The sequence below is a fragment of the Artemia sp. Qi Xiang Cuo genome, chromosome 5 (genome assembly GCF_049724085.1).
Source record: "Artemia sp. Qi Xiang Cuo chromosome 5, ASM4972408v1, whole genome shotgun sequence".
Lineage (NCBI taxonomy): Eukaryota > Metazoa > Arthropoda > Branchiopoda > Anostraca > Artemiidae > Artemia > Artemia sp. Qi Xiang Cuo.
The window spans coordinates 32,736,700-32,751,675 of record NC_142798.1 but is presented as its reverse complement, the minus strand read 5'-3'; the positions used below and the strand labels follow the sequence as shown (position 1 = coordinate 32,751,675).

General features: G+C 38.2%; 1 protein-coding gene across 1 annotated transcript in view; it reads left to right on the top strand.

Moving 5' to 3' along the window:
- LOC148952046 (uncharacterized) overlaps positions 1-14,976 on the top strand; it is an 82,760-nt gene that overhangs the window by 52,712 nt on the left and 15,072 nt on the right. Inside the window, exon 5 of the mRNA XM_089089506.1 lies at positions 14,548-14,868. Coding sequence (XP_088945632.1) covers positions 14,548-14,868 — 321 coding nt within the window. The remainder of the gene's footprint in view (positions 1-14,547; positions 14,869-14,976) is intronic.

Below are 14,976 nucleotides of genomic sequence, written 5' to 3'. Positions count from 1 at the left end.
TAGGCTTAGTTGTAGCAGTAGTCACAATAGCAATAGTTGGAGTGTTACTAGTTGTATCAGTAGCAGTAGGGGTATGCACATATTACCTTTTGGTCCGTGGAAAATCCACCTTATCTCTCATCCTCATCAAGCTGTTCATATGACATTGCCAATATGCTATGTTGACAAGCTGTATGCCCGTGGTTTGTTTCAATTTAGTTCGACTTCCCCCTCGAGATTTCCTAAGAACTTTCACCTTAATACTTTTAGCCTTAGTATTAGTTGCAATAGCTGTTGTTGTTGGAATAGCAGTATTACTGCTAGTAGTAGTGGTTGTAGTATTAGTAGTAGTGTGCATATTGCCTTTTGGTCAATGGATCTCCCCTTCAGCTTTCCCTGAAAGTTCCAACTTAATACCTTAAGTCATTCCTGAAAAACACTTTTGACAACCTGCATGCGCATACTGTGTTCTGCCTTAATTATAGATAGATTTAGATTTATTTAATAAAAAGAGCTTTCATACTTTTGGCCTAGGCCGCAACTAAATAACGCTATTTTTTTTACAACATTGGTCACTAGAGGGAAAAAAAATTACGAACGATTAAATTTACTAACAAAAAAAGGGACGAAAGAGTTTAGGAAGTAAATTGCAAGACACTTTCGGGATTCCAGCTTGATTTTGCTTCGGGTATTCAAACGTTTTGTACAATGAGGTCGTTGTATAGAACAGCGCTTATCACATGTGAATGCGAGTAACGAATGTCCAAATTTGAGCATTAGTTAATATCGGTGCCCACGGAGAGACGGAATTTTCAGCGACAAGAGAGCGGACTCATAAGACACGTGACTTGGACCGGGTATGATTTTTGTAGCATGTTTCTGCACAGTTTCGATATCACTACTTAGGTATTCAGTATTGTGCACTTGTGGGTCCCAGACTGGGCATGTGTACTCGAGTAATGGCTGCACATAACACAAATAAGCCAGTCTGAGTTGTGTTATAGAAAAACCTAGGCGCCGCAAAGTCGCTAACGATCTTAAGGCGTAATTTCCTTTTTTCGCTAGATTTGCAACATGCGGGCTAAAGGAGCAGTCTGAGCTAAAAGTGACACCGAGTATAACTGCGGTTGACGTGGTTGGGTTCCATGGTTCAGGACCAGAGAGATCACGTTTTAGAGGGTTGAATCTCATCACTTTTGTTTAACTATGATTGATTTGTAGCCCATACGTGTCACACTGGCTGACCAAAGTTGACTTGAGGTCACTACTGAACTGTGGAACGACTTGGAGCTTGTCAACCAGGTACTTCAGCAGGTTAAATTAATCTTTAACGTATTTAAACCGATCACCAACTCCCAAAAGCACGCAGTTTATCAATGCTTGAAATAGAAGGACCGCTAGTTTGATGCCTCGGGGTGCACCGCGGGTAATTTTGCCCCATTCTGAATCAGATCCCCCTGAAATAGCGTGTAGACACAATGATAACGACCGCGAATAAAATCGATAAAAAGTAGTAAATTATACTTCTTTGCACCCGTCGCCTTTAAATTCTTGGCAGTGGAATTATGATGGATTAGGTCAAAGGCTTTTCAATAATCAGCCAAGAGGAAGTCCAAAGTAGTGTTCACTTGATCTAGTCATTAATTTATGTGGTGGGATCGTTTCATCAGATGGCGAGTAGTTGTACGTTTATTTAGACAACCGTACTGGAAGGGGTCTAAGGAATGGCTAATTTGAGAAAGAAGTTTGCGGTAAATGAAAGATTCAGTCACTTTAGCTAGGTTGGGAGTAATTGAGATCGCCCTTAGTTGGTTACTCGATTTGGTACCTTTTACTTTCGGTATAACTCGTACGTATACCTTCTTCCATGCCCGAGGAAATCTTTGTTCCTTAAAACACTGGTTAATAACTGAAGTGAGAGGTTTGGCAAGGAAAACTGCTTATTCAATCACTGACTTTCTTGGCAGTTCTCCAGGATAGGAAAAACAGTTCTTTTTCAACTTTTCGATCTCCGTGAAAACCGATTATTCCGTCACTTAAACGATCGATTCTTCGGAAGAATTTCTTATCAGAGTCTCAATTTTACAGTCACTAACGGGAGGCCAAGCTGTGCAGATTGTTGAGAAAAACGTGTTTACTTCAGTAGATGTCACCGGTGTTCCGTTATCTTTATGTATTTTAATGTCACCGGTTATTTTCTTTCCGGGCAAGCGTTTGACCTCAGAATGCCATTTCCGAGGATCGGTATTCAACAGTGGGGACACTTTCTCGCGAACGTAACGTTTCCTAGCATCTCTGTTTACCTTCACTATATGATTTCTCAGTTTGTTCGCTGCAGGTAACTGACCGCTGGAGTGAAGCTGGCAGCGGGTCTTGATCATGGCTTTAATTTCCTGCGTCACCCATGGTTTGTCGCTTTCACTGACAACCACAGTTTTTGTGGGGAAACGTTCGTGATACTTGTTTAAAAGCAGAGAATAATATAATTCCACTTTCAGGTTCAGGTCTGTCACTGAACAGATTTCCTCAAAGCTGAAAGTCCCAATCCAGCGTCCGAAGGAACATTCAGATTGCTTGGACAGGGGTCGGGTGGTAATTCGTGTATTTTTTGGCTTCGGAAAATTAGCTGTAGCTTCCCACAGAAGAACGAAGTGGGCCGAGAGAGCGCAGGGTTTGTAGTGATCGGCTAGATTCGTGAAAATAAGGTCCAGTATACTACCACTCTGATGGGTGGGAATAGTAACGGTTTGCTTTAAGTCAAGCATAGACGACACCCATAGCTTATTGCTTTTATTAATGTCGCCAGCTATTATGAACGCAGGTTCTGCGTACTGTTGGCAAAATTGTCAATGCTTGTTTGAAGGTACTGTATAAGCTCCTTCCCGTTCTTATTACTTTCTGGGTAGTAAGCAACTGCTATTATAATGCAGAAGAACTGTCTGGAAAGAAAGCTCGGTCTACAACTAGCCCAGATCACTTCATGGCGGGAATATGTTGGCTCACTTAGTAATTTACAGGGTAAATCCTGCCGGATGTATAGTCAGACACCTCCGCCACGGCACCCCAAGCCCCGGTCTCGTCTTGTGTTAAAAAAGCTCGTGTAGTCTTTGATAAGCCCAGTTTCGTCTGTCGTTTCCCAACACTCGGTTATTGCTGCTATAGGGCAGCCAATCTGTTTAATAAGGACCTCCAGTTCGTCCATCTTATTGTTTAATGACCGAGCATTACACAGTAAGAAGTTCGGTTGCTTGGTTTTTGTGGAGAAACTGACTGGTTCAAGAGAAGGAGGGCTCATGTCAGCTGGTAACACTGGGTCAGAATACCAGGGTCTCAGTACGGGTGGGATTTCGTAAGGAGGTTCCCAATTGTCGAGAAATAAGAGGTCGTCCGCCTCTCATTTCTCGCCATCTACGTTTAGTCTTGCGTACCGTACACACAGAGTCCTTTGGTGGCTTCCGAAGAAGTCCGAACAACCACAGACTGACAAAGTTAGATGGTGTTACTACTAAACTTGATGAATTGGCTTCGTATAAGTTGGCTTTCCCATACCGAATCGTCATGACAAGTTCACAAAATGGAGCCAGGAGGACTAATTGTTCGATTGTTTGTACTATCACACAGGAAACTCATCAAAGTAAGTACAAAGCTAGGTAGGCTAATCCTTTGAACAGACTGGCAAATGTAGATGGCACTGTAGTCAGTTGAAGTGAATTAAATCTTCTTAAAAAGTCTTCTTAATAGGTAAAAATCGTAATAATTACGCTTACAAAACCAGGTGCCCTTCTTAAACATTCTTTTTTATAGGTAAAGGTAAATTTCACTTACAAAGCTAGGTAGGCCAATTTATTGAGCATAGACTGACAAATGTAGATAGCGCTAAAGTCAGTTGAAGTGGACTAAGTCTTCTTAAAAAGTCTTTTTAATAAGTAAAAGCCATTATGATTACACTTACAAAGCTAGGTGGGCCTTCTTAAACAGTCTTTTTGATAGGTAAAGGTAAATTGCACTTACAAAGCTAAGAAGGCCAATTTATTGAACAAACTGACAAATGTAGATGGCGCTGTAGTCAGTTGAAGTGAATTAAGTCTTAGAAAGACTTATTGATAGTTAAAAGTCAAAATGATTACACTTACAAAGCTAGGTAGGCCAATTCTTTGAAATAAAGCACCATCACAGTGAAAATCTGTCGAAAACTCCACACGAACAAGCTAAACTAGAGTAACGCAAAAGCAGCTGTAATAGCGCTAGCAGCGCCCTCGGTAATTCAATACCGAGGGGAAAGTTCAAATTTCCCCTCAATATTCTCTTAAATATACACATTCTAATCCTTAGCCTTAGTACTACGTATCATATCAGTAGTTTTAGGAGTAGTAGTAGTATTAGTAGCGGTAGCTGTATGCACATTTTACCTTTGATCAGTTGAACACCACCCTCATCAAGCCTTGAAAGTTTGAACTTAATACTATAAGCTTTTGCTATGATATTTCCGATATGCCATTTGATAACCTGTTAGCCCAAATTGTGTTCCAATTTAGTCTGATTTTCCCCTCGACATTTCCCAAGATTTTAACCTTAAAACTCTTAGCCTTAATATAAGTTGCAATAGAGAAGTAGTGTGCATATATTGCCTTTTGGTCAATTGATCTCCCGGATAAGCCTTTTTAGTTCCAACCTAATACCCTAAGCCATTCCTGAAAAACAAACTTTAGACAACATGCATGCACATACTGTGTTTTGATTTAATTCAAATTGTCCCTCAATATTCTATTAAATATACTCCTTCATACCCTTAGCCTTAATAGTATGTATCATATTAGTAGTATTAGCAATAAGAGTAGCTGTAGTAGAAATGTTGTATTAATTGTAGTAGTAAAAGTAGTAGCAGTAGTTGTATGCTCATATTACCTTTTGGTCAGTTGAACATCCCTCTCATCGTGCCCAGGAAGTCTCAGTTTTGTACGCTATGCCTTTCCTATGATGTTGCTGGTATGCTCTTTTGATAATCTGTATCCACATAGCATGTTTTGTTTTAGTTTCCTCAAATTTTCACTTAAAAACACTACTACGTACTACTACAACGCTACAGAAGTAGTAGTTGTAGTAGTAATAGTAGTATTAGTAGCTGACAAATATTGCCTTTTTGGTCAATTGATCATCCCTCTCGCCATTCCTTGAAAGTTCTAACTTGATACCCTTATTCATTCCTGAGTTACGTCCTTTTTACAACCTGCATGCACATAACGTGTTTTGATTTGTTTCAACACTCCCCTCAGATTCTCTGAAAGCTTTACCTGAATGCCTTTGGCCTTCTTAAACACCAAAGGTCGAACATGCACTCTTTCCCAATAACCAATTCTGTATATAAACAATGGGTGAATTGCATAACTTATAGCACTTGCCCAGAGGGCTGTGGAGGGTTGACATCCCCAGAGGCATAGTTGTTGGACTTTTCAACTACGTTGAACAACATGGCTTTTTCTATATTTGGATTAGATATGTTTAGAGTATAAAGGAGCGTGGGGGGGGAGTCTTGTTACCCTCCAATCACTTTTGATTCTTAAAAAGGGCACTAAAACTTTCAATCTTCAATCAAATGAGGGCCTTTCGAAATGTATACGACAATTTGTTCTATGCAAAGTGCTGTGGTCATTTACTTTGTGGTGACTTGCTGTTTACTTTGGTTACCTTTTAGTTAATTGAACATACCCCACAACAAGCCGTGTAAGTTTCAACCTCATACCTCAAGCCGATCCTATGATATTGCTGATACGCCCTTTTGACAACCTGCATGCACACAACGTGTTTTGATTCTTTTCAGCTTTCCCCTCAATACTCCCTGGAATTCGCACCTTCAAACCCTTAGCTTTAGTTGTAGTGGTAGTCACACCAGCAGTAGTAGGAGTACTAGTAGTAGTAGCAGTAGTTGAAGTAGGATTACTAGTAGTACTAAGAGTAGTAGCACTAGTATTAGTATCAGTAGCTGTATGGACATATTGCCTTTTGGTCAGTTGAACAGCCCCCCCCCCCCATCAAGCCCTTAAAGTTTCATTTTAATATGCCTTTTTGATAACCTAAAAAATTTAATTTAGTTTTAATTTAGTTCAACTTCCTCCTCAACAGTTCCTGAAATTTTAACCTTATTATTCTTAGTGTTAGTAGTAGTTGTAATAGAAGCAGTAGTTGGAGTTGTAGAAGTGTTAGTAGTTGTAGCAGTATTAGTAGTACCGTATACATATTGCCTTTTGGTCAATAGATCTTTCCCCTAAGCGTCCCCTGAAAGTTTCAACTTAACACCCTAAGCAATTCCTTAGATTCGTCCTTTTGACTTCCTGCATGCACATAGCTTGTTTTGATTTTGTTCAAGTTTCCCTTTAATATTCTCTTAAATTTTCAGTTTCATACCCGGAGCTTTAGTAGTAGTAGTAACAGTAGTAGCAGTAGTAGTATACACATATTGTATTTTGGTCAGATGAACATCCCCTTCATGATGCCCTGGGTGTTTCAGCTTGATACGGTAAGCCTGTAATCTTGGTAATCTGTATGTACATAGTATGTTTTGATTTAGTTCAACTTTCCCCTCAACATTTCCTCAAATCTTCGCCTCGATATCCTCAGCATTAGTACTAGTAACTACAGAAGCAGTAGTTGTAGTCGGAGTAGTAGCGGTAGTAGTAGTAACAGTAGTAGTAGCAGTAGTAGTAGGGTGCAAGGGTGCAAATATTGCCTTTTTGGTCGACTGATCATCCCATTCATCCATTCCCTGAAAGTTCCAGCTCTAAGCCGATCGCGAGTCCCTTGAGTGCATAATCGTGGGTGACTTTAACTGTAATTTAGAAGTTGGTATTAATTTCCAAAACAGTTGGTGTTGCATTTTAATAGGGATACTGGAGAACCGCTTTACTATTCACCGGAAAAACCAAGAATTACCGTATGTCCACCAATCGGGTTCTACGTCCAATCTAGATCATACAGTTAGCTCTAGTTCTTTGCCAGTACGTGACGTTCTTGTCCTTCCGAATAGTTTCACTTCGGATCATTTCCCAGTTCCGTGTATTATCAGTGGGCCTACCTTGTTTTCCGCTGCGAATAATTCGTCGGCATTCAGTCAGAGGTAGCATGAGGTTCCGGTTTAGCGTAAAATCGATACAAAAAAGTTTCAAGATTCTTGTGATCTTGCTCTGTAAAAAATTCGCATTCCGTTTGACCTACTTATGAAATTCTCTCATCGTGATAAAAGAGATGCGCGGCTACGTCTTAATATTTATTACGCCGAACTGACCCGTGTTCTTCTGTTTGCCGAATCTCTGGGAGTGCCCAAGTCTCGTGTCAAACAAGGAACTCAAGAAAAGGGAGGATTTTCTAACCCTGTTACAATTAGCATGCGACCGAGCTACTTTTTGGCACGGGATATGGAAAGAATGTGGTAGACCACGCTCAGGAGTAGTTAAAGACATCAGAGCTGCATCTAAGTGTAGGTTTGGGAAGGAACTTGCTCGTCACCGCGTGCAATTGAAATCCGAGCGTTCTGAAAAAGTAATTAAAAATCCTAATATGTTAGGGAAAATGTTTGATAAGAAGGAGTCAGCGGGTCCCGTGTCATATATCCCATCTTTAACATGGATAAATTATTACCTTGATGAGTTTTCAGCCCCCAAACAGGATCTTAACATTTCTGTTCAAGAAAAGCTTTCATCCCTCCTCTCATAAATTCCAGATACAGATTTCCTAGTTACCCAATCACAGGTGGCGTCCGCAGTGCGACGGTTGAAAAAGAAGAAGTCGGCTGGCATTGACCGTGTATCCGCCCTTCACCTTAGCCATTGCAGCCCGACTTTCATGGGACACCTAACTCTTCTCTTTCAGATGATCTTTACCACTTGACTCGTACCATCGGCATTCAGTACGGGGTCACTTAGGCCAGTCCCGAAGAAAGGAAAAAGTACTTCGGAATGTGCTTCGTTCAGACCGACCACAGTGGCACCAACGCTTTGCAAAGTCTTCGAACTTTTGGTCATTGATGAAATCCAGGAAAAATGCTGGACTCTCCCTTCCCAGTTTGGGCTCCAAAAGGGTATTCGCCATTTCTGCTTTGGCTTCAGTTTTGATTGACGCTCTTGAATCAAAGCAATCCGTTGTTATAGGTCTACATGACGTCTGCCGTGCCTATGACTCACTTGTCCATGGCCCACTCATTCTGGATATGGGAAAGAGAGGTGTACAGAAGGACATCCTACTACCCATTAAAGACATGTACGACTACAGACTGAACTCCTACTTCCTGGCCATGGTCGAACCCTCACTGAATATACACCAGACGTGATGCTGTCCTACCGAGGGAATTCTGTAGTCCCAGTAAAAAAGGGTGACAAGGATCAGTCACATCTCCTTGGGCCTTTAATAATTGTATTATAGAGCCACAGTCTACTATCGAGACAACATGCATAGCTCGTGGCATAGACGTTACAATGATAGCCTACGCCGATGACATTCTGAACCCCAGCCGCACATTCGCAGGTACAGAGACCACCTTGTCCAAACTACAATCTAATTACAGTCGCATTGGCCTTGAATTTAACCCACAGAAGTCGGAGATTCTTCTGTTCAACTGGCGCCAGGAAGAGGTCTCGTCTGTGAGGCTGGGAGAACTGTCTGTAGCCCCTGTCCAAGGTAAAAGTATTTACCTTGGTTTGTCAATTGGAAAGGATCTCAAAACTACCCGCTCCCTTCTTATTGATCATCTCTGTAAACGGCTGGCTTTTGCTTACAGTAGAGTAGTTTCATCTAAAATCTGTTTCAACCGTTTAATTCTGGCTCGACTTTATAACGCAGTATCCCTTCCCCATTTCCTGTATTTAAGCCCATTTTGGAGAATTTTTCCGAAGCCAGAGAAAAGAAAGCTCAGATCCACGTTTTTTAAATATGCGAAGTTCTTGTTGTGGCTCCCGCTGTGGACAAGAAATTCGCACCTTGTTAAAAAAAATTTAAATTGCGGACCCGACGGCAACTATAATTGAACAAATTAAACGGTACAACGAGAAAGTGTCTTCCCACCCTTGGTACTGTTTGCTGTGACAGTGAATGGCTGTCCATTTAATTTTGTTCGCCCTAGTGCATCGTCCTTTCTTTTTTGTTTTGTTTATAATCCGTCTTTGTTTGCTTTCTGTTGTAGACTGGTTACAATTAAATAAAGACTTAATTAAAAATGGGGAAAGCCTTTCCTGCCTCAAATCTAGGAAGTGGGACTTTATAATTTTATCGTCGGCTGCTTATTTAATTAAGTCAGTTATAATTGCGTTAACATTGCAATTGTTGCAATTTTAAATTGAATGATGGTTTAGTCTCTTTTCGTACGAGTCCAATTTATGTGACGCTGGTTATTCTCAATCTTGGTGTCAATTTTTCTCTGATAATATATTGCGTATATTACTAATAATTTAACTGTTTATTAATTATCCATTCTTTTAAGCATATTGTTTTATTTAATGAAGTAAAGAAATCCGTGATTGAATAATTTCCTTGTTTCTGATTTTTATGCATATCGGAGTAAATGAACCATTTGTTGAGAGTGATACGAATCCAAGACCAGCGGAAGAAAGTGTCGTTTAATTGTTTTACAGTTTCTTATCACATATTGACTAGCTGTTAGGTTTATCTACTGTATATTTTTGATTCACTTATGATTATTTGGTTTAATTTTTTACCAATTGCGGCATAGTGCAACGATGCTCATATTGCTTATGTTTGTTCAGTACTTGGGAGTTTAAAAAGTAATATATGTTACGTACCTGCAGTGCAGTGAATAATTGAGTTTTTGTTTGTGTTTTTTCTTTTTTAGTGATACTCCGTCTTTTGTACCTTTTTTTGACGGGTAGTAAATAAATAATAATAATAAACTTCAGAGGAGGCTCATTTGATTGGAAATTGAAAGTTTTAGTTCTCTTGCTAAGAGTCAAAAGTAATCGGAGGGCAACTAGACCATCCCCCTCCCCCTCCCCCCCACGCCCTCTTTCCCCAAATGTATCTGATCAAAATTTTGAGATAACCTGTTATTTCAAAATAGTTCTAAGATCAGATAACAAAGACTTTGAGGTCGACACAACCCCCAGAACCCGGGGGTAAGCTGTGTAAATTATAACCTAGGGGCTTATAAAGTCTTATGGAAGGGGTGATCGTTTAGACTTCGGAAGGAGCTTATTTGATTCAAAATTGAAAGTTCTAGTTCCCTTTTTAAGAGCCAAAATTGATCGGAGCGCAACTAGCCCCCCCTCCCTTCCTACGCCTTCTCTTCCCAAATGTATCTGATCAAATTTTTGAATCTCTATTTTGTTCAATATATACTAAAGATCATACAACAAAAAGTCAGGAGTTGACATAACCCCCCAGAGCTGCACCTGTGACTGCTTGCCACTGCCACTATGACCACTCGTAAGTACGACTACTTATGTCTGTGGTTCTAACTATTTGTATTTACTAATGAGACTACTTGCTACTTTGACTATTTACGACTGTAACTACTTTGGAATGCGAATACTAGCGAATGTGATTACTTATAACAGTGACTAAGACTACTTGTGGTTGCAACTGTGACTACGACTGATTGTGACTGAGACTATTTGTTACTGTCATAACTTAAGACCTTGAATTCTTCCGACCATGACTACTTGCGACTGTGAGTATTTAAGCCTACGAATACTTGTGACTGTGACCGGGGTTGCTTGTGAGTGCGAATGCAACTTGACTGCTGCTTTGGCTACTTGCGACTGTGACTACCTGCAATTGCTAGCACGACTACTTACAACTGTAAGTGCGATAACTTGCGACGAGTGTCACGACTCTTGGCTGTAACTGCTTGCAACTGTTAGTACTACTATTAATACTGCTACTGCTACTACAATTGTGACTATAAATGCTACTAGAACTTCTACTATTGCAACAAAAAGCAACAAACCCCCACCCAGGAAGAGACTGCTGGAGTTTGCTGGAAAAATTCTTCATTTATTATGTGGTCAGGGTCGGGAAACAGCATGAACTACATCACTTCATGCTTTCATGAATCACACTCAGTTTTCCCGTCTAATTCTCCTAAGAAACTGGCTAATTTTGAATTGCTTAAGCAAGTTTTTATTCCATATTTCACTCCTAACCTTAATTTATTCAGCTTTACGTACACCCCTGCAGTGATTTTTTATCCTCATGCTATTCAAAAGGCTTTCTTTCTTTTTCAAACCACTTTTTCCTATATTTTGCTCTTAAGCCTAGATTATTCATATTCGCGAACACCCCCACACCAAACCATTCTAGTACAAGCCCAAGCCCTTCCTAATATTATTTTCAAATCAGTTTTTTCTCTAATTCGTTCCTAAACCTAATTCAATCAGATTTGTGCACACTTCTATACCAATTTACTACAATCATACTATTCAAAAGACTTTTTTAAATTTTAACACTAAATTTCCATATTTCACTATTCACTCCTAAGATTACTCGGATTTTTGTACGCTCTTATACCATCGTACTAGTCAAAAGTCTTCCTTTTATGATTTTCAAACGACTTGTTTCTTTATTTTGCTCCAAAACCTATTTTATGCAGATTTGCTTACACTCCTGTACCACCATACTAGCCAAAATCCTTATTTTATTAATTTCAAAACAATTTCTTTATTTTACTCCTAAATCTACTTTATGCAGATTTGCGCACACTACTATACCACCACACTCGGCAAAAGCCTTTATTGTATTAATTTCAAACAAGTTTTTCTTTATTTCACTCCTACGTCTACTTTATTCCGATTTGCGTACACTCCTTTACCACTATGCTAGTAAAACGCCTTCATTTTGTTGATTTTAAACAACCTTTTTTCTTCAAATTGAGTCTAAACCTAATTTACCCAGATTCGTGTACACTCTCACACCAAACAAAACTAGTCAAAAGTCTTCATTGATTAATTTCAACCCATTTTTTTTTATTTAGACTCCTATACCTACTTAATTCCGATTTTTTTATACTCCTATACCACCATACTAGTCAAAAGTCTTTCTTTTATTGATTTCAAACCAGTTTCGCTCCTAAACTTGATTTATTCATATTTATGTACACCCCTATACCAATTTATTACTATCATGCTATTCAAAAGCCCCTTATTAATCATAACCCTAATTTTCTATATTCCACTTCTAAACTAGCTAATGCAGACGAGAAAATACCAACAAACCTAACACAGACAAGCTAAACCATGAAACAGCAAAACTACACATCCCAAATCACACCTTTCAAATACCCCACTTTCAAAATAGAAAAGGAAAACATAAACAACTTAAACTATGGAAAAAAAACATGAAAAGAACTAGCAAATTTCTAAAACATGAAAAAAACAAGCAAATTTCTAAAACATGAAAAAAAGGAGAAATTTTTAAATATGAAAAAAATTAAGAAACTTTCAAACATGAAAAGAAACTAAAATATTATCAAACAAGGAAAATCAACAAGAAAACTTTCTACAGGAAACTTTCAATAAGAAAACACTTTAAGAAATATTTAAACATGAAAAGACCCACGCAGCGTTTCACGCTGCATTGGCGATGCAAATTCAAGAAATGTGTGATACAAGTACTTGTGCAAAGACCTTTCCCGGCGTTTTTAATATCTTTACATGCCTACCTACATCTATCTACGCATAGGCTGGAGTAATATACATGAAGAACTTGATTTAGGTTAGGTCCTCGCAGTGCTTCTCACCCCTGTAGGGCCATAAAGTCAAAAAATGGTATTTCTGGGCATAGTCTTCGAGATCTGGATCCAAAAGGATCAAAAATTTGGTACTTGTATGAAATACATACCCTCTACCTAATATTCTTCATATAAGTAGAACCTAAATATAACCGGTTTTTTCGTCGGTGTTTTTTTGACAAACAAATTTGAGCTATATATTTTAACATTGGGGGGGGGGGGGTAAAGTACCTCTGTAGTCTCCATAATTTGGTTAATAAAGTATTATATTTTCATAATATTTTTTTATATTTCATTAGGATTGAGTGTCAGTGAAACAGACCCACTATAATTTACCCTCCCCCCCCTAATGTGCAAATATATAGCCCAAATTTGTTTTTAAGGTCTTATATTTTAATCTTACTTTGGTATATTTTATTAGGACTGAGCGTCAGAGGAACATGTATGAAGAATATTAGGTATTCCGAAATTATTTAAAAAATAAGTCTTCAGTAACGAAGTGAAATTTCTAAGGTTTTAGTTATTCAAATCTGAAAATCAGAAGGGTAGAACTAAAAAGTGCGAGTTTGTTAAAGCTATGAATTGAAGGGTTCGTAGGGCTGGCATGAAAACTAGTTTTAAAAGAAAAGTATAGTAACTATGGTATATATAATATAAAAAATTACGCGCTTCAATCTGTAAGAATTAAATGTTGGAGTGGTTGATAGGGGTAATGGTAAGAATTCGCTCGAGGGGTGTACACAAATCAGAGAAGTCTGTTTAAGCAATTAAAAATTAGCCATGAAAATTGACATTAAAAGAAAGTATGCTAGGCGGTATATATCAATCAGAATAAGACACACATGAAAATTAGGCTTAAACGAAAAAATGTACAATAATGTTGAGATATTCAAGAAATATAAGATAAAAACAAATAATTGAGGAAATTTGGGTTTAAAAAGCATGCTAATAACGCAAAATACTAGAAATACGAGATAAAAATCTAGTGTATGCAATTAAAATCAGCCATGAGAATTAGCCTTAAAATAAATCCTCAAAATAAGCCTAAAAAAATTTATGACCAACTCAAAAGTTTAAGCCTCAAACCCTTGGGCCAAAAAAAGAACTTTGGAGAGATTAAAATGACGTAATGGGGGGAATTTCACTGAAAAGCCTAGGCATCCGTACGATCTGTTTGTTTGGTGAAATAAAAGGTTATTCAAGGAAGCAAAAAGTTAAAATCTTAAGGCTTAAGGGGGCGATTTAAAAAGAAATTAAAAGTAAGTATAATTTTTGAAAGGAGGATGCTCGAAAACGCCCATTCCTTATTCTGATTGTCTCAAAACTAATCTGCATAAGTGTACAGACAAAGGATAACAGTTTGTATAATTATAAGTAAACTACGAAATGTGAAGCTTAAAAGTATGTTCTAGAAATTTTCCCGGTGACGGCGGAAAATCCCACCTAGTTTATTCTAAGAAAATATTTTGTTACATCAATCAGAAGGACGCGATTAAGAGGGAAATTTGAAGTAATAGAGATAGACTTTGCCAAGTTAAATGAGTCGGAAACAATTAGTTAAGTCGAATACTCAGTACTTACATACTTACGTAATACTTATACTTATTAAAATATCAAATCCCCTTCAACATAAAATATACGGTATTAACCCCCATCCCCATGCCCTTCCAAACACAAATGTTTTAAGATCTGGACCTATTTTAAATAGTATTTTTATAATTCATATTTCAATAATGTCGATATTATTAATAGGTACTTGAGAAGTTGCTTTTACGGTTTTAAACTCAAAATCCATCTGTTATAATTTATTATAGTAGACTCTAATAGAAGATATTTTCCAGATACCCAAATGTCTCAGAGGATCTATAACGAAAAATCCCCCGAAGGATTTGGATCCTGTTGCTCAACAGGTTTCGCTGGTATATTTATAAAACAGGAAGAGGATTCTGTTTGTCAACCTTCCTTGCCAAGTACAATTCATTTATCTGATGAATATCAGCTTGAAACTCCCATAAATCTAGTATCAGGAGCTGTCTCTATGTTGCACTATACCTGTGATGCTGAGCAAACAATCTTGTCAGATAAAAATAAAATTCATTCATCTGAAATTCCGACTAGCGTAACAGAGAAAGATCATCGGCAGATTCCTGTTATAAGTAAGGGTAAGTCGGACAGTTTCATTTAAGGTAACAAGCTACGAGACAGGGAATCGATTTAAGAGTGTAAAAAAAACACAAGCGTTTTGTCTCAAAGAGGAAGGGGCATTAGTG